The 21,137-nt window shown below is 42.0% G+C and overlaps 1 protein-coding gene across 3 annotated transcripts in view; it reads right to left on the bottom strand.

The window, feature by feature from the left end:
* The window catches only part of Vit (vitrin), a 113,042-nt gene that overhangs the window by 63,935 nt on the left and 27,970 nt on the right, over nucleotides 1-21,137 (bottom strand). For all 3 annotated transcript variants that reach the window (XM_031356906.1, XM_031356908.1, XM_031356907.1), the window contains one exon: nucleotides 14,936-15,001. In XM_031356906.1, coding sequence (XP_031212766.1) covers nucleotides 14,936-15,001 — 66 coding nt within the window. The remainder of the gene's footprint in view (nucleotides 1-14,935; nucleotides 15,002-21,137) is intronic.

The raw sequence follows: 21,137 nt of genomic DNA on the forward strand, positions 1-21,137 counted from the left end.
TGGAAAGTGTAGTCAGTGTCCAGCCAGGAAAAAGCAAGTCATTTTGTATTTTTCTGACAGCAATTCTTTGAGTATATGAACATCATGGGTTTTTTAAAATTTATTCATAGTATTCTTCTGGTTGCTTGTGCAGAGATCTTTCGCCTGGTAACCATCAATGAATCCTTGCTGTCTGTACCTGGGGCGGATGAAACAAATGTCTTATCTTTGCATTGTAAGTGAGTTTTACTGTCACAATACACTTTTTACATTGTTTTTATTCTTTCTTACTCTCAACTCTGAAGTTCATCCACAAAACATATGACGTAGGCTTCTTGAAAGGGAAAAAAACAATCGAATGAGGCAAACCCAGCAGTATCATGTTCAGGTGTGAAGGAGCATCAGATGTTGAGGGCAAGGCTGCTAGGCAGTTAACTCTGCATTTACTTCCAAGTTCTAGAAAGGTTTCTTCCCAAGAACACACACACACACACAAAATAAAAATAAAAAATAAAAAAAATAAAAGACAGAAAACTTCTTTCTCCTTGCTGGTGGGAGAAGCCAGGGAGACACAGGGTGGAAGCCACTGCAGTCCTGGCAAAGTCACCAAGGTCCAGAGGAGCATCAGGAGAAGCTTCAGTGGCATGGTGGCCTCGAAGCAGGCCTGGCCATATACTCCGCTCTGTGGTCATTTTCTTCCCAGCTCCTTCCGATGAGTCCTTACGGCAATCTTGCTTCCTACAGCCGTAGCAGTTTATGAGCAGTATTATCACAGATATCCCATTTCAGAACAGAACACTGATGGTCTGAGTCAGTATTTTAATGTGTGATTTCTACCTTAGTAGAGGAAGCCTGGTATGGTGGTGCACTCCTGGAACCCCAGCACCCAGCAGGTAGGGATAAGAGGTTCACACATGAGAGGCCAGCCAGGGAGACCCTATCTCAAAAGCAAAGCAAAACAAAACAAAAATCTCCAGAGAGAGCTGCAAGTGTTCATGCTGTGTATGGGCCTCCTGCCTGCGCTGATAATGGTAGGCTTTGACAGGTGTGGTACCCAACGAGCCAGGTGTGTGGCAGGCCAAACCAGACTGCACACAGGCTTCTTATTCACCGTTCATCTTTTCCATAATCCTGAAAAGACCATGCTACTGCCTGGATAAAATTCCTTATTAATTAGGGAAAACCTTGGTAAGCTTATTCCATGGCTGCTAAAGAGGAAGAATTAGTGCCACATAAAAGAGCTTATGCATGAAAAGTTTTAACATCAGGCTTCACTTTATTGGACTGTGGTATTCAACTAGTTTAAAACTGTACTTTAAAGAAAATTACACAAAAATTTATTAGTTTAATGAAATAAAAGGGCATCAAGTTGAAGACAAGAGTGTCTGTCCTTCTTAGTCCTGACCCCCAGAGAACAGGTCATGTATATTTTTTTCTTTGGGGGAATACTTCTTTTGAAAATTATTCTTTTAATTTTCTTAAACAGTTTTTGATTATGTTGAGTCTGCCCAAAAATCATCAGTAATTAGTTTGTTGCCTTTAAGCAAAGGTTAAAGATAATTGAGGCCTTTTTACAGTCTCTTCTAAAGGAACCCTGGGCTGGCCAACGTTGTACTTCACTTTCTTTTCTTTCTCTTTTCTTTTTTCCTTTTCCATTTTTTTTTAGTTGGATATTTTCTTATTTACATTTTAAATGTTATCCCCATTTCCTGGTTTCCCCTCTGCAACATCCCCATCCTATCCACCCTTTCCTTGCTTCTATGAGGGTGCTCCTCCACCAACCCACCTACCCACTCCTGCCTCACCACCATGGCATTAGCTTATACTAAGGCATTGAGCCTTCACAGGACCAAGGGCCTCTCCTTCCATTGATGCCTGACAAGGCCATCCTCTGCTGCTTACGAGGCTGGAGCCACAGGCTGTTCCACATGTACTCTTTGGTTGGTGGTTTAGTCCCTGGGAGCTCTGGGGGGTCTGGTTGGTGGATATTGTTCATCCTATGGGGTTTCAAACCCCTTCAGGTTCTTCAGTCCTTTCTCTAGCTCCTCAGTTGGGACCTTATGCTCAGTCCACTGGTTGGCTTGTGCAGAGATCTACCTCTGTATTTACCAGGCCCTGAAAAAGCCTCTCAGGAGAAAGCTGTATCAGGTTCCTGTCATCCAGCACTTCTTGGCATCTGCATTAGTGTCTGGGTTTGGTGTCTGTATATGGGATGGAGCCTCAGGTAGGGCAGCCTCTGGATGGCCTTTCCTTCAGTCTCTGCTCCACACTTTGTTTCTGTATTTCCTCCTGTGAGTATTTTGTTCCTCCTTCTGAGAAGGACTGAAGCATCCACACTTTGGTCTTCTTTCCTCTTGAGTTTCACATAGTATGTGAATTGTATCTTGGGTAATACAAGTTTTTAGACTAATAGAAAAGAAAGTGGAGAAGAACCTCGAACATGTGGTCACAGGGGAAATTTTCTTGAACAGAACACTAATGGCTTATGCCAAGATCCCTAAGATCAATGGGACCTCATTGAATTGCAAAGCTTCTGTAAGGCAAAGGACACTGTCAATAGGACAAAATGGCAACCAACAGATTGGGAAAAGATCTTTACCAATCCTACATCTGATAGAGGGCTAAATATCCAATGTATACAAAGAACTCAAGAAGTTAGATTCCAGAGAACCAAATAACCCTATTAAAAAATGGGGTACAGAGCTAAACAAAGAATTCTCAACTGAAGAATACCAATTGGCTGAGAAGCACCTAAAGAAATGTTCAACATCTTTAATCATCAGGGAAGTGCAAATCAAAACAACCATGAGATTCTACCTCACACCAGTCAGAATGGCTAAGATCAAAAACTCAGGTGACAGCAGATGCTGGCGAGGATGTGGAGAAAGAGGAACACTCCTCCATTGCTGGTGGGATTGCAAGCTGGTACAACCACTCTGGAAATCAGTCTGGTGGTTCCTCAGAAAATTGGACATAGTACTATCTGAAGACCCAGCTATACCACTCCTGGCATACACTCAAAGATGCTCCAACATGTAATAACAAGGACACATGTTCCACTATGCTCATAGCAGTCTTATTTATAATAGCCAGAAGCTGGAAAGAACTCAGATGTCCTTCAACAGAGGAATAGATACAGAAAAATGAGTAGTACAAGAGTACTACTCAGTTATTTAAAACAATGAATTCATGAAATTCTTAGGCAAATGGATGGAGCTAGAGAATATCACCCTGAGTGAGGTAACCCAATCATAAAAGAACACACATGGTATGTACTCACTGATAAGTGGATATTAGTATTCACTTTTCTAATTCGAGCCATCTTGAAACATGGCTCGAGTCACTGCCCACACCTGAACTCCACCCTTCTATCTACTCACTACCATAGTTTTCAAGGTTTTAGTTCCAGATGGATCTTCATTCATCTAGAATATAAACTTCAAGAGGACAGGGATTTTTTTTCCTCTATTTTGTTCCTTGTTGTTCAGTGTATTATTGAATGAAGAAAGCAAGTCATTTAAAACTCCTGTTTTTTTTTTTTAAACTTCTGATTCTGCTATTTCTCTCAACACCAACCCTGATTCAAGATGCATTTCATGTCTGTACTGCTAACTTAATTGCCTACTGTCCTTGTGTTTGTTTGTTTGTTTGCTTCTTTGTGCTAGCCCCACCCTCTATCCCAATCCTTTTTTTCCATGAACAGCGTGGTGAGATTTTATTGTTTTCCTGTTCAATACTCCTCAGTGGCTTCCTCGTGCCCTTTGACCAGTGCCCAGACTCCTGAGCTGTAGGGGACTGAGGGATTAAATCCCTGCCCTTCTGCTTAACCTCTTCCCATAGCTATATGGATGGTGGGAAGGCTCCAGTCAGCAAAGGTCTAGGGGAACGAAGCTAGGGTTAAGACTTTGATGTAGAAATAGTCTGTTTGGAGAACATGAGAACACCTGGGGGTCTGGAGCAAAATGAGCAAGGAAATGCCAAAGAGGATCAAAGCACATGGAGACTTTGCAAGTTCACAGCCTTGCCATAGTCAGTGCAGCACCTGCGTCTCCACTAGAGGTCTTTCTAGGGCTGCATAATGCTCTTTTACAGAGGCAAAAAAAAAAAAAAAAAGGTCTTGACAAGCCTACTGAACCATGAAGGGCTTGTGGGGAAGGGATGTATTGTTCTGACAGGGAAGAAGAAGGAGATACTGTGGAGTGGCATGAAGTGTGGTCGTGAGAGAGACAGAGGGTCAGGAAGTGCGAGGTCCTGGAAGATCTTTCTCCACGAGGAGGAGCCCACCTTTGGGCTTTGGTAATCTATAGTAATGGGTCAGGATATGACATAATGTCAGTCATAGGAGAGTACCTTTTTGAAGGTAATAGTAGAACTCAGCTGCATTGGGGAATATGACAGGAGGGCCACAGGAACACAGGAAGGGCTAAATAGAGACAATCATGAGGACATAAGCCTTAGATTCTGCAGAAGCCAGGGGAAGCGGCAGTTCTACACTGTTAAAAAAAAAAAAATAGGTGCAACATCGCTTTTGCTTAATGTCTGAGGAAGAAGAGACACAGCTAATATCCAATGACGTTATAAATTTAGAAATTACAGCCGGTCAGTGGTCTTGCTGAATCTGAACCCCATAAGTGTGAATATAATTCCATCTACACTCAGAGGATCTGAGCTTTTACTGAGAGTATGCAGCATTGGAGTCTTAAGAGATTTGTCAAGAAGAATCTACGTAAGAGGCAACTGGAGGAGAGATAGCTATATAATGAAAATCATTTGAAAGACAATCTAAAAACTTGCCTTGTTTCTTTGTTTCTTTATACACGGTCTAACTCTGTATCTTTGGCTGGCCTCAACTCACTATATAAACGAGGCTGGCCTAGAATTCATAGAGATCGTCCTGCCTCTGCCTCCCAAGTGCTGAAATTAGAGGTGTGTGCCACCCTGCTTAGCAAAGGGTACTCATCTTAGCACAGGAAGATACACTGAAGCTTTCAATCCCTTTAAAGTGGATGTGTTGTTTTCATCAGTGCTCCCTTCCAGATTGAGAAAATGCCTCCATCCTCCTGGAAGGATGGAGGGAGGGACAATGGCCAAGGAGTGACAGGGTATCTGTAATTTACCTGTGGCAATATAGCTTTGGAGTGGCTGTCACCATTTATGACTAGAAATATCCTACTTGAGTTGACAAAGGACCCAAGTACACATCTCTTTACGGTATTCTTACCAGATCATGAAAGACATGTCATTTTTATTTTCCCAAGAAGCAAGCTGGCTGCACATGCTTACAAGCAGGGCTGGAGTCAAGATCCGGCCATTCCAGCCATCAAGCCAGGGTTCTGTGGGATTCACCTGCCTGCCTCTTCCATAACTGAAGTTAAATAGCTGCTGCTTCTTTAGTGTAACCTTCCAGGGCCTTTTTGAACTCAAACACCATTAACAGCTACTATTGGGTGAATTTAGGATATATACAGTAAGTAAGTTGTATGAGTCAGTGTGTGTGCAAACATGGACACATACCTGCTTCTGTATGTTCATCCCAAACACCTGCGACTCACTAGTGCAGTTTTTCTTATGTTGTTTCTGTGTTATTTCTAAGAACTGTCCATGATAGAGTTTACCTTCACTGAAAGTCTGCAACAGAGAGTGTCAGCTTTCTTTCTTATCCACACATCACAAAGAAGTTTAGAAATGTAATTTTTCTTTCTCATAATCTGAGATAAGGTACAAACAGCGTTCTGCGTACAGAACAACCAGCGTTGGCACCAGGCATCCCAGAAAGCGGCAAATATTGAAGGTGAATTACAAGTTGCTCTATGTGAATCTGCCAAAGAACCTTTGTGCCTCCTCTCCCAAGTCCTTCACCCAAAGACCTGTGCTTTTCCTCATCCGTATCCGAGTCACTCAACAACCAAGCCCCAGAACAATGACTTCTTCATGCTCAAAGCAGAGCGTCTGGAAAGCATCCATCCTTGCAAGGTTGATTGCTAAAGTTTTCCCATACCTCACATACAAGGTGTTAGGATTAACTGATTGGAGTGGATGCATAAATTAAAGGTTGTACATTTCACCCCAAGTTAAGCCCATTTCAACAGAGTCCAGTGTAATGGAATTTTTTATGAATGAGGTTTCTGCATGCTGGTGGAGAGTGCCTTCTTCTCTGTGTTGATTGCTGCCTCCATTGGGTAAATCGCCTGCTCAGGATCCTCTCAGGGGTATCTGCCCTTCAGTCACCACAAAGAAAAGACAACGTCTTAAGACAGCACCTGCTCTATGGGCTCTGACCTACTTTCCCCTTGCACCTCCAGGACTCCCCTCCCCTGCTCTGCCCTCCCAACATCTCCTGACCTCACCCCACGTTTACTCTCTATGAAATCAGCTCAGTGGAGCTAGACAGCTCCCTGACCTCACTCTGCCTATAGACTTCTTGTTTTTTCATGCCTTGTTTTGGATCTTATTTTGTGAAACCACTATGAATCCTATTGTAGACTCCTACTTTGTTATTCTCAATGGAGCCTTCACCACATTTTATTTTATGGTGGTTTCTGTTGTTTGTCCGTGTACCCATCTGACAATTACCTAATGAGGCACTAATTATAGATTCTTGCTACTTTTGGCCTTGGGAAGACAGGCTATATTAAAATGCTTAAAATAATATGTGGTAAGACTCAGAGGGTATATGACACACACAAGAGGCATCCAATCTAGTTTTAAGTATGTGCTGGGGGAAGGCATTGGGGCCAGGGAAGCTTTTCTCACACTTTTTTTGGGGAGAGAAGGGCATATTTTCATTTTGCCTAGTGTCAGATTGGATGCTTGCTGAAGTCTGAGCATTCTAAATGGACAGCCAGTGATGTGTTGTGTTTTGTCAACTGGAGAAGCCATCACCTGTGGAAGGCTGTCTGTCTGTCTGTCTGTCCTGACGCTGCTCTACTTAAGCTCACCATTTCTGAACTTCTGCTGGGGCTCCTTCACATTTGGAAAAATCTGATGAGATTTTACAATGTAAAAAGCTATTCTGCCTCCAGCACAGACACTCTGCCAGGTACAGATTGTTCTAGAGCCTTTGGTGGCCATAATTTATATGGAAACGTAAGATGGGTTTATTATAGTAGTGCTGAAATGCTTATGCGTTGAAAAGTAGGCTTGTTTCGCATGCATAACCTACACATAAATGAAGGTAGTCTCACAATCCACAACCACTCTTTCATTATTTGTAGCCTTCAAAAATCAAGAGCAATGGAGCTGCATTGGGGTGATTTGTTAGAAGTTGCCTCAGCAGACTCGTGCTGACTGAACCTACCACGAAGGTGCCTCTGGGTAGGATTAGATTTATAGCTTCAAAATGTACTAGGAAAATGAGAGCCTTGAAAAAAGTCACCTCTAAGAATAAAGTGTTAAAACTCCCATTAGTAGGCAAACTTTACCTTGAACTACATACAGAAAGTTAATTCATGAAGTCACCAACATGCTAATTCTCTGTATATATACATTTTCCTTTCTAGTGTTGTAAGACAGTGGCCGGGCTTTTGTATGTTCTTTCCTCTGGGGTTCAAGGTGGCAGCACAGGGCACAGAGTCCAAAGACAGCCCTCCCTCTGTGCATTGAGAATTACTATCTCCAAATCCTTCTCTTTTTTCTTTCTTTCTTCTTCTTTTTTTTTTTTGTTGTTGTTTTTTTGTTTTTTTGTTTTTTTTTTTTGTTTGTTTTTTTCTTGAGACAGGGTTTCTCTGTATAGCCCTGGCTGTCCTGGAACTCACTTTGTAGACCAGGCTTGCCTCGAACTCAGAAGGACTTGGCTTCTTTCTGCTCAAAGGTGATGGAGAGGAAACAAAACCAAAACCAAAACCAGTGCTCTAAGGCTGGGTGACAGGAGTGGGCCAGTAGAAATGCTTCTATTCCCTAGTAGCTTTTAGGGGAGCAGTGTCTCAGAGCAGCACCTTGTATGGTATCTCCTAGGGAGAAGTCTTACATACAAAACTTCCCCATTTCTGCCAGGTCTCATGTTCAGGAAACAGTAGAGCTGCCCACATTCCACTTGGCTCTAGACAAGACTTGGGCTCTAAGACACCTGTACACTCTCCCTAAAGTTATATGGGCTGCAGCAGTGGGATGGGGAAGCCGCTGTAAATATGGAATTTGAATTACAAGCCCTCTTTTGAGCCCCATGACTGCCAATTTGGAGTCGGACTTGATTTGATTTAGAAAATCAAATAACAAGCCAAACTCCTTGGGATAAAAATTCTATCAAATGCAGCTATTCATATGAAAGCTAAGCACTGGCTTGGAATGAACGCTCACTGATGAGGCTGAGGAGGGTCTGTGAGACTCTATTATTGCTTAATCCATCTCTGTTCCCTTTCGGAGGAGCCCTTCCTATCAGATTGTCTTCGGCATGTGCTCAGTACAGGACTCTAGATCCAAAGGGTCCTCAGTGAAGCTCAGGAAGACCCACGATGACAACTGGAGACCATGGGTCAACTGAAGAGGTGGGAAGGAGATAGAAGAAAAAGAAATGAAAAAAATCAGGGCTGGTAGGGAAGAGAGAGGAGAGCTCCCCAGCAAAGCAGTGTCAAGTCTATGAGTAGGCAGAATAGATAGGCTGATATGCCCACACTCGCAGCCCAGACCAAAGGAAGCTACACAGGCTTCTCCTTCTCTACATCTCTTCTTGTTACTTTACTTCCCACTTGGTTAACTCTTGATCCTCTATTCCCCTACTCCATAACCATGTAACAGCTTCTCTCTGTCCCCCTGCTCCCTGACGTGTGTCAGTCCACCTAGCTAGAGTTTAAAATCTGGCTTTGATAACTAGTGGAGTCCTGCACACTTGAGCCTCAGGCGTCTAGGATAACATTGGGCCTTCTGGAAGGATCTGGAGATGGCCAGGTGACCGACTAACAAATGGCCTCCTCACTGAAATGTCAACTCTTTGGGATGTGAAGATTTTGGGTCTTAAAAAAATCACTAGTGAAACATGAAGGCTTCCAGAAGAGAGGACAGAGGGAACTATAGAGGCTCTATCTTAGATGGCCTTACATTCATATCTACAAGCAGCTCTGGCCTGTCTTAGCCTCTCATCCATGACTCTCAACGGTCATCAGACCACACATGACTGGAGTTCCACTGTAGTTTCTGATTCAGCAGGACTAGAATTGGTAGGATAAAAGGGCTCAGTTGATGCTGATATTGCTGGTCTTGTCATTTTGAGAACTTCATCTGCTCTCTCACTGTGCCCTATAAAGCCCTGCTCCTATTATTTTGCATGTAAAATCCAACTACCCCTGTAAGATAGCTTCTGAGTTCTTAACCATAAATGTGAAATGATCAGGATTTCTTTGTTTAGTGGTAAGGATACTGTCTTTGAGTGTATGCCTTCTTGAATGTATTATAGGTCGGTAAATAGGTCATTGTAGGTCAACTCTTTGTCTATATTTCAGCCAAGGGGAAAGGTTAACATTCTGACTTCATCGTTCAGTGCCTCCTTCAACACCTATACAATGAGCTCCATATAGAAGCACATAGAAGACAAGCACAGTTGCATCTAATAACCTCTCCAAGAGATGTGAGAAATGTGGTTCTGTCTTCCACTTGACCATCTGCTGTCCAGATATGTGTAAATATGCCCATGTTGTTTACCCATGTACATGCAGACATGTCATGTCTGCTCACTAGCTGGTTGTGTTCTGTCTTCTTCCTTCATACTCTGCTATTCAATGTTACAGTGGCTGGCAGGGCTATTTCATTTTCTTAGTGCAAACTTGCCTACTCTTGTCTCCTTTGAGAATGACACTGCCCTGATGAGGTCAGATTCCAGCCAGCTTAGATGGATGTAATTCAATGCTCCCTCCACCCCCAGCCACAAAATGGGACCAGGAGAAAGATTAAGGGAGGTTTGGGGAGAGGTAGGAAGGAGATGCAGATGTAGAGAGACAGGCAGAGGTGTTGGCTCTTTGATTTGGTTCTTGTGGCCTTTCCATCTGGGAACCAGTCCCAGGGAACACCAGCTGTGCTTCCTGCCTTGGTTTCTGTGAATTACTCCAGGTCCCGTCCAAATCCTCTTTTCTACTTAAACAAATTGGGCTTGGATTTCTGCTAATTGCAAACAAAACAACCTATGCTGAGACACTCCCCGTTGCCTCATGATGAAGTCCAGATTCCCACACAGTAGTGAAGCCTGTCCTTTGCCACTAACTACGGCTAGTTCCCTGCCATCCACCTGAACACCTTCAATTTATTCTGAATGTTTCAGCCAAATTGAATGTTTTCTTTTAAAAATGTTGGGAGTCTGACAGTCTTGTTATGTAGCCCTGATTAGCCTTGAACTTAGGATCCTCTGCCTCAGTTTCCAAAGGGCTGGGGATATAAGCATGCCCTGCTACATTTGGGAACTTTTAAGCTCTTTCGAATCTTCCAGCCTTGAGTATGTCCCCCTACCCTCACTCAACTGTTTGTAATATCACACCCTCTTGGACTTTATCAGAGTAGGCATACCATTCTCCATACATGGTCTGCTCCTTCATTGTCTCACAGTACTGTAATATGTGAGAGGCTTGCCTAGCAGTTATTCTCCTGCTTGGTTTGTGAACTCTGCAGAGGTAAAGAGTGTGTCTTGATTCCAGTTGTCTCTGGGTCTCTGACACCAGGCTTGGTGCTTAGCTGGCCCCTAGTAATTCCTTGCTGAATGCTTGAATGCTGGGCCTTGCCTGCCGTAAGTTACCTAGTCCAGCTGCAGACAACAATTGGAAAAATGAAAATTACTCTGGCCTCAAGCTATAGACTCTAATTTGCAAATACTCCTGAGGTCAAGTATCAGATATGTCCCTGGCTTGGGAATATTCTATTACATTCATTGCATCTTTTCCCTCCCTTATTTAATGATTGTGCTAGAGTTTCTAATTAGAGAAAATACTTCAGGCATTTATTGATTCAAATGTGCTGCATCACAAGGGAGATTTTGAGAACAAAACTATAATTTAGCATATCAGAAATTCAATCCATCTGAGATCTCTCCAGGGGGTTTGCCCTTGGGTCAACTAGCGCAGACTTCCATAGTCACTGAGAACTGTTGTCATGGCAATCATGGAACCTTTCATGATTTTTTGTATCAGAGTTAATGAAGATACTGGAAATAGCCCAAAGGAATCCACACTTGGGCATGGCATTTGTCTCCATATTAACCCAATCACTGTTCTGAACACATTTCTGCCCCAGCGCTGTTCCTCTTGGCTCTTGGTCCTGACAGGGATAAATAAACGACTGACTTCTTTTTAGTATTGCAACCTAAGAGTCTGTGGATGCTCTTTTGGTCTCATTTCAGCCGAAAATCCCACATGGTAGCTTTTGAGAAAACCTAGAAAGGTGTGGTTGTGTGAAACAAATTTCTTTCTTTCGTTTCAAATTATAAATGTTACTGATTTTAACACACTTAAATCTAATGCCTGTAAAGAAAACCTTTGCTGGGGAAAGCAACAGAACATTGACTCTGTCTGAGGCCTTTATTTTATGATCTCCTATAAATGTCCATCATGCCTTCACTTCTGGATCCAGAGATCCCAGTGCGCTCACAGTGCACTGTTTCCAACCTATGTCCTGCTCTGCTAGCTATTTCCCGACATCCACTCTGTCCTTCCTTCCCAGGAAGAGAATCCCTTGCTTTTAGGAAAGAGTATTATGCTGGCAGTTCAGACATGTCCTCTGTCCCTTACTGACCCCAATGGTGTATAAGTAGAGGTACTATATTTAACTCTGTGGATAGTGTGTGTGTGTGTGTGTGTGTGTGTGTGTGTGTGAACTAGTATGTGCCTTCTTCATTCCTTGTTGATCAGAATGCAATGAAGGAAAGGTGGCCATTTTGGAGCATTGGGAGCCACGTCAAAAATGGCAGAAGTTATAATCCAAAAGTCTGGAGCTTCCTCCATATTACAGCTTGATTTTACTAAAGGGAGAGATTCAGTCTCATGTAAATGATAATTATTTTGGATTCTTCCAACTGATCTTAATTGATATGCCCAAAATAAGATTTATTTTTCCTTTTCATTGTGTGAGGGTGATATCTGCCAGGCGTTTGTTTCTATGATTTAACTCTTGAACTCAGAACTTCCATGGGGGTGGGTAATGCACCAGAACTGCTGCCTGTATAGCAGGCCTTTTCAGGGACTTCCACTCAGACATAGCCAAATCTTGATCTTCACCATAGAAAAGAGCTTCACAAAGAATCAGTATAAAGCAAAGTTGGAGTTTATTAAGAAGACTGTGCACACTTAAGTGCCTTAACAGTAGTGTGTATGCTATTAGTAGTTACAATGTTATTTCTTTTAAAGTTAGATTGTTAAAAATATGTAATTTGCAAACAAGTTCAACAATTAAGCAAAGCCTAAAAATTAAGTTAAAAACCATGAATTTGTTTACTTACTTCTCTTACCTTCAAGAATTCCCATTTGCAAATGGAACTATAAGGTTTTTTTTGGAGGGCGATGATGCACATGGCTCAGGTTTATGGATGATAGGAGGATGCTTATAGGATTAAACTCAAAGGTCCTGTAGGTTTTAGCCTTAAGCAGTACTCATTAGCTGTTTAAACACTTGTTCAATGCATTTTTTTTTTTTTTGGAAAAAGGAACTTTGTTTCTGTGTAAGCAGTCCATCTCCCATGCCACCCCAGTCCCACCAACAGTGAAGAACATTTACTTTGGCTTACAGTTTGAGGGTGTACAGTCCATGATAGTTGAGAAAGAAGGAGTGTGAGGTGGCTGGTTACACTGTGTTTGTAGACAGGAACCTGAGAAAAGAGGGGTGTGGTACCAAAGCCCTCCTCCTCCTCTCTTTTTCACACACACACACCCAAACTCTCAAGGCTTCCTGCAAGTCCCCCACTTTCCTTGAGAGGTTCTATCTCCTAAAGATTCCAGAACCTTCCAAAATCGCACCAACACTGATTATGAAGAATTCCAGCCTGCTAGCCCATGGGAGACATTTCACATTCAACCCAAACATTCTTCCCCCTTGGCCCCATACACTCACGGCTATTCATAATACAAACTATACTTATTCCCAGCTTAAAAGTCCTTATAACCTTTCACACCTCAACACTACCCAACAGTCCAGTTTCGTAATGAGACCCATGGTAATCTCTTTACTGTGAGCCATTGTGAAATAAAAATCAAGTTACATGCTTTTAAAATATAATGGCTCAGAATAAGATTTCCCATTCCAGAAGAGAAGGACAGAGGAGGTACAACAAGGACTATGGAATAAGCACAACAAGGAATACCAGGACCAAATTCTGCAGCTCTACTTTGGGTCTCTGGAACTCCGGATGGAATCACCTGGCTTCCACAGTGCTTAGGTAGCCTCTCTCCTCCAGCTCTGCTGCTTGCAGCACATGTACCATATGCCAACCTTACTGCATGCCTGGGATTTCCAATATCCTGGGGTTTTCATTGCAACTTGGGTATCACATTCCCAACTTCATGCAATGGTCTTTTTAGTCCTGTAGGGACTCCAACCCTGCCACATTGCCTAGGCCTAGAGCTTCCTTGGTACAGCTGATGCCATCATCCCTGAGCTTTACTTACTTGCAAAACCAGCAGCATGTGAAAAATGCTGCCAAGGTCTACTGCCCCCTGGAGATGCTATCCAGCCTTCTCTCTCACAGCTGCAGTGGCCTCTGTGTGCCTTGCTGTCTCAATTAGAAAAAAAAAAAAAAAAAAAAAAAAAAAACCAACCCAAAACAAAACCAAAACCAAAAAAAACCCTACTTCCTAGGCACTGGAGCAGGGAGGACCTCCAGAGACATTCTCAATTTAGGTGTAGTCTCTTCAGATGAATTTTGTTTTAATGGCTGAAGACATTGCTGAGTGGGTCTTGCCTTGGGACACCTTTCCTATGCCCCCAGTGCCAAGCAGGACGTTCCTGCTCCACAGTGCTTGTCTCCTAATTACAGCTACATCAGCAACTTCTGTTCACTCAGGCTCCTCTTCCTGGCAAACTGCACAGTTTCCAGGTCTTTTCTGTTTAACTTGTTGCTCTCTCAGTGTAGACTGGGTAAGGGCAGCGAGCAGTTACCCTGATACCACCTGAATAGTGTCCTTTCTTGAAATTTCTTCTGCCCAAACAAATTGGTTCATCACTTTCGAGTTTGGCCCTTACTCAAGTTCTTAGAATGCATGAATGGTCTCTGTCTCTGTTCTCCACTGAGTGTCTTAATCCACTATGGAGAGCTGGGACTCCACTGTGCATATTTTCTCAGCGTTCTAATCTTACAAACTCCCACAAGTTACGCTTACAGCACGATAGTGTTCCTCTGGTTCACAGCTTCAAACTCTTTAGCATTTCTTCTACAAACCATCTCTAAAGACTTACAAACAGCATGATTGATTGGTTTATCAAAGTGCTAGCAGTTGGGTGTCAGGTAGATAGCCATACAGCATCCACGCACAGACATCGGAGTTCTGCATGTAGTCATACAGTGATTTGGCTTTATCAAATGAAATTGCTGCCAGTGAGAAACGTAGACCAGGTCCATGTTGTGTGAGGGCAAGGGACTCTTCCTCCTTCCTTTGTCTAATTTCCCTGGTCTTTCTTTCTCTCTCCAAAGCATGCTGGGAAACAGGAAGCTTGGATGGACCTTTGCACTAGCCATAGCAAATCTTCTGACATGGAGAAGTGAGACACCAGCCATAGCAATCCAGTTGCCTGGTCCTATGTGTAAATTTTGAGTTTTCCTGTTGCAGAGGGACCACATTTCTTTTACTTTAAAATCAAGATTCATATCAACTGTTTTTTGGAATGAGGTAGGTAATGAATACGATACATCATCATTTAAATATAAAGCAACTGACACAGAATCAAAAAGCTTGGCCAAGCCCAAACACCACCATCCACATCCTCTAATGCAAGTGGGACCGCTCTCCACGTGGGGTGATAGCCTGTGCCAGAAAGGGATTTGGATTCTACTTACTGAGTTTAGGCCTTTTAATCTTCTTTGCCGTTTCTTTATTTGAATGTATTCCAGTTACCAGCAAAACTAGGTGAGGAAAATAAAAAGCAGAATTAGTCTAGTTAATAGAACGTCCCCTAACCATTGTTTTCTTTATAGCCTCACTCATATTTGCAGTGGTTATGCACGAGGTATTCTCACTGATGAAACAGATCTTTTCTTATACTGAGGGAAATGAGAGGTCCAGTCGGTAGACTGTCTTAGCCTCTGATGAAAGGTCTTTTCAGAAAACCACCTTGGTACCCGCCATGTCTGTCACCTTCTCATTTCCACACACCATGTCTGCTGCGCCCTTCCCAAAGGAAAAGCAGGGCTTGGTCCCAGGAATGAAATAATGAAATGTGCACGTAGGACGAACATTCACGCCTTGCTTGCGGCATCTCCTCAGTTTTATAATGGGCTTCCAAGTGCTCGACTTGCCAATGCCCGTAGAAACACACACACACACACACACACACACACACACACACACACACACACACACACACACACACACACATACACACACACACACACACACACACACACACACACACACACAAGCTTGTGTGTATAAGAATGACTGTAGGAAAGCTGAATGGGGAGGATCTGTAAGCAACCTCAGCAGAGGCTGTATTGGAAAGGAAGACCCGGAGAAGGGAAACCCCTCACAGAGTTTGAGAATGGACCACTGGTGCTGCAATTGAGTAGCCCTGGTCCTGCACATGTTTCAGAATCAGAGTCAGGGACTCAAACAGCAGGATTTAGACACTGCCTGCCTTCAAGGACTCAGTCACCAGTGAATCGGCGGGCTGAAGACTCTAAAGTCACATTTCCTGGCTCCTGTTCAAGTATATAGAATAATCCTGAGTCAATAACATTGACTGTTTTTCTTATTGCAAAAGTAATGCATGATTCTTCTAGAGAAATGCAGAAGGAAATATAGGAGATGGATGAGCACAAAAGTGTGCTTTCTGTATGTATCTTTACATGCATTTATATACGAACATTAAACATTTGATCATATTCATACTAGTTATAGTGCTTTATAACTTATTTTAACATATATGTGTTGAACCATACACATACACACACATATGTATATGTGTATACACATGAACACACACATATACACATATTTTCTTGTCATTAAATGATTTACCCACAATCATTTTAACAGCTTGCAAAGTAATGCATTATAAGCGTGTATCTCAGTCTAACTGATCCCCCATTTAATGTAAATAGCTTCATCTTGGCACAGATCTTGTCATTATTTCCTTAAAATAATTTTCTTAAAATAGAATTTTTGTTTAGAATTTATATCCACTTAAAAGTTTGGTATATACCACACCATTTTTCATAGTAATTTGTTATTAGTGATGTACAGACACTCTCCTCTGCAGTCCTGTACTAATTACACTTGTAACTGGGAGGGTGGTTCCATTGTTCTCAAAATCCCAGTAAACCCTCTTCCTTGACACTCCAGGGAGGCGTGGCCTCATCTTCCTTATCATGGCTATTCTTGGGGACAACTTGCTTTCTGGATAGAGTTGGGGTTCTGAAGGTGGGCATGGGAAAACACAGCAATCTAAACCCAGGCACTTAAACCCAGGTTGGGGACACACACCTATAGTGTTAGCACTTAGGAGGCAAGGCAAGAGGATCATAAGTTCAAGGTTACATAGGGAGACTCTGTCTAAAGCACAAGGCAATTGATCTCTCTTTCTCTCCTTTCTCAATAGAATATATATATGTATATACATACACACACATAAACTGAATATACTGAATATACATATAAGTATATTCAATTTAGGTACAAGTGAGCTTTTAAATTGGTATCTGGTTTTAAAGGAAGAGGCAGTAATGTCACCAAGTATTTGAGAAAATTATAAGGCCACTGTTAGAGAAATTCAGCTGTGCTCCCTTAAAACTGTTATGTCAAAATTGTAACCCTTAACAGGACAGTATTAGAAGTGGAGTCTTGCCAGGCAGTGGTAGCACATGCCTTTAATCCCAGCACTTGGGAGGCAGAGGCAGGCAGATTTCTGAGTTTGAGGTCAGCCTGGTCTACAGAGTGAGTTCCAGGACAGCCAAGGCTATACAGAGAAACCCTGTCTCAAAAAACCAAAAAAAAAAAAAAAAAAAAAAAAAAAAAAAAAAAAAAAAAAAAAAAAAAAAAAAAAAAAAAAAAAAAAAAAAAAAAAGTGGAGTCTTTGGTAGAGGAAGAAGATGGAGGTAGCTTTGTTATGAACGAAATTAATGGAGCTGCAGTGATGGTTCCATGGGCAAAATGCCTAAGTTCTAGTGCCCAGAGCCCAAGTAAAGTTAGGCAGAGCAACGTAACCCTGCAGCCCCTTGTGCCATTGCTCCTGGGGTGAGATGGGAGGAAACAGAAGACTCCCCCAGAAACTCAAAGTCCAGCTATTCTGGAGTTACCACCTGCAGGCAACAAAGAAACTCTGTCTCAAACAAGGTGGAAGATGAAGTCCTATCTCTAGAGTTGTTCCTGACCCCTACATGTGCACTGTGTCATGCCCAAGCTCTCTCACACACAAGTCATACATATACACACATGTATCATATACATACATAAAAATGTAAACAAATGGCAGTAGGGACTTTGTAAAAGAGGTCTCAGAAAGCTGTTTTGTGCCTTTCATCATATCAGGGGATGATAACTGTTGGTATCTTTATCTTGGTCTTCCCACCCTCCAGAAGGTCCGCAGAGTAGGTTCCTAACGCAGTTGGCTACAGCATTCCAAGCACATTAAGGACCAGGTAACATGTAGCAACGATACATCAACTGTGTTAGCCCCTCCTTCGGCTCTTGGCACTAGCCAAGGTGAGGACAGTCGCCTGCTTGGCCGTGAAAGAACAGAAACACGAAAGAGAACCGGGTGAGAGCAGAAAGTGTAGCCAAGAAATGTGAAGGCTGACGTTTTGTTTTTTTTTTTAGGTGTTATTTACTTCTGGGGTTGGGTGTGTGGGTGTCCTGGAGGTGTGCTTTCAACAGTAGTCTCTGTGCTATTTAATTCTGTATAAAGACCACACTTTCATCTTCCATGTAGAAATAAATAGCCAGAATCTAGGGATGTTTTGTAAAAGATGTACTAAGCACATTCCAAGTAAATGAATAAACAAATAAGAGGTAACTTTGAAAGCATAAGGTGAAATAAATTTGAGTGTCAGTTTTTGGGAAACATAAATACTAACCCTGTAGGCCTGTGGGTCACTGGGAAGTCTTTATAAGTCGGTGTCGTTGGAATCATAAATATTTCAGAAAGACCACCTCAATACTTGTTTAGTCACCTAAGACCCTCCAGGATAAGTGAGCACATGCATGCTGTCAGAGCTTACACCAACAGAGGGTGACAAGGCCATTACTGTCCACATACACACAAGCCCTCCGCCGCCTGCCTCACACTATATGGGCTTGTTAATTAAAGCACCCTCTAATCCTGTCCTCCAGAGAAGGACTACTTAATACAGCCTGCACATGTGGTGCAACTGGGGGCAAGTTTTACTTTCCCACTTGTAAGGCATCTCTTGTTACATACACTGAACATAAGGCATACACTATGAGGCTGGGGAGCCGGTTCAGGGCTAAAGTGTTGGCTGCACAAAACAAGCCGACCTGTGTTTGGATCTTGAGCATCCATGTAAAAGCCTGGTCCAGGGGTTTGTATCTCTAACACCAGCACTTGGGTTGGAGGTAGAGATAGGAAGATCTCTAGAGCTCATTGCCAGGCAGCCTAGCCAATCACTGAGCTCCTGGTTCAGTGAGAGAACCTGTCTCAAAAATAAAGTGGAGGCCTATAGAGTGAAGACTTTGGATATCAACCTCTGACGGCCACACGTGCGTTTTCAGGCACATCAAAAAGACTTTGAATATCGACTACTGACACCCGCATATGCGTGTTCAGGCACCTCAGCATACACACTTGCCTATGAATAATCTCGAACATACATCGCTCCTTGTACTCACCAACAAAAAGAACGTAGGAAATGTTGAACTTGGGTAGGAGGAAAATCAATCTTGCATTCATTTTCCTGGCAGCCTGGCAAAGCACTAAGAGGCAGACCCCATACCTATGTAAAGCAGCAGACAGCTCGGCAAGCCAAGTCTTTTCGAACAGTAATTTTAATCACCTACCCACTGAGACTATTGGTGTCTACAAACTTGGAGAAAATTGAGGCAAGAATGCAAAGCTCTAATGCAACCGTTATGCAATGCCCCTTGGTGTTTGAACATCCTAAACCTTTTCATCTTTCTTTTAGTAGCTCTTGAAATTTCAAGGAAATTAAATATTAAAATTATGTTTTCTAATTTTAAAAATTCTGCTACTTCCTGATCTTGCCTCCTCTCTGGTGCAATAGCAAACTAACCACAGTTAAGGTACCTGAGGTGTAGTAGCTTTTAACTTCAATTAAAAAAAAAAAAAAAAAGCTGACCATGCAGATAATTCATAAAGAAAACACTAAAGGATAAACTTCAAACAATATTGAATTAATGATTCAAAATACAGACTAAAAGATGAGAGATTGTTTTTCTGTGTTATGTCCCTGTATATGGAACAGAAAATTACACTTAATCCTGGTGGGGAATTGGGGCTAGTAAATTTCTCTGCTCTGTTGGTGCAGGCGGAGCCATACAGGAAAGCAATTTGATAATAGGTTTCATGAGCCTTGAAAATTATCTTCTCTGACACAGAAACTACCCTCCCAAGAATATATCCCAAGTTAAAATCTTTGATATAGACAGAGATTTATGTAGAGATTCTCATTAGAGCATTTCCAATGGCAACCTGGAAGAAAAGGAAATGTTGGAAATGTACCAACAATTGGGAAAGTATAAGCATTTATTACAAACGATGTGTAGAGGTGACTAAATTAGCTGTGAAATGCTTGGTTCTAACCTTAACAATTATTTTGACTGTTAAAATAGAGGCAGAGAATAAAAAAACCCTGGAACAATATACCAAAAATGTTAATAATGAGGAAATCATGATTTATATATCCTGTGTTTTCTATTTCTCCCTACAGTATCATATCATTTATATATAAAATATATATTTCATAGGATATATGCTTCTTTTACAATTAAAAACAGGCTTTATCATTAAATTATTTTTAATTTGGTTATATTAAAGTCATATGGACTTATGATGAAGAGTACATTGTAAAGTTACTATGATTAATCTGTGCTCATGTTTTGTAGTAATGAATTATAATCTAGTCTCAAGTGAAGACATGAAATGTCCAGATAGCTCATCAATAATCAAGTCAGTAAGCATTCAGAAATTCCTCATTCTTGCCAGAAATTCCTTGGTAAGTCTTTTAGGCATTCAATCCACTAGCAAAGTAGTGCCCACAACACCCTGAAACACTATTCTATAAAGCAGATCGTCTTAAAGTTGTTCAAGCTCCCACTGCCTTAATTTGTGAAGAACATGCTCATGGCGACCTTGTACATCAAGCAGATCAGTTTCACAGAAAACACAGGACTTTATTTCCTATAATCCATGGAACATTAATGTAGGCTTCAAATCATAGAATAGTAAACCTAGAGGATGCTTCGGAATTTATCCTCTGCCCTTTGTTTTAAGGAAAGAAGAGCCAAATCAAAGCTAATAGCTTGGTCACATCTGAAGCTGGAACCAGAAAGCAGGTTTGGTAGCAAGAGTCTTAGCTGTTTTTTATTTCACTTCTTCCCTCTGGTTAGAAATGTTGCCGGGTGGTGGTGGCACATGCCTTTAATCCCAGCATTTAGGAGGCAGAGGCAGGTGGATCTCTGAGTTCGAGGCCAGCCTGGTCTACAGAGTGAGTTCCAGGACAGCCGGGACTGTACAGAGAAACCCTGTCTCAAAAAAACAAAAACCAAAAACCAAAAAACAACAACAAAAAATGTTGACTAGTCTTGGCACCCTGAAGACAATGAGTAGCATAAAATTCTGTAGTATGCCTGGAGATATCTCAAAGGCTTGTGTCAGACTGGAGAGATGGCTCAGCGTTTAATGCACTGAGGACCTGAGTGCATTCCCATCAGCCACACCAGTCAACATATAATAGTCCATCACCCTAGCTCCAGGAGGATTTGATATCCCTGAGGGCCCTTGCATTCATATGCATATATCCCCACGGAAACTAGTTCCTCTCCTGGTTCTATTACACTATGACTAAT

Source organism: Mastomys coucha, unplaced genomic scaffold (assembly GCF_008632895.1).
Source record: "Mastomys coucha isolate ucsf_1 unplaced genomic scaffold, UCSF_Mcou_1 pScaffold6, whole genome shotgun sequence".
In the NCBI taxonomy this organism is placed as follows: domain Eukaryota; kingdom Metazoa; phylum Chordata; class Mammalia; order Rodentia; family Muridae; genus Mastomys; species Mastomys coucha.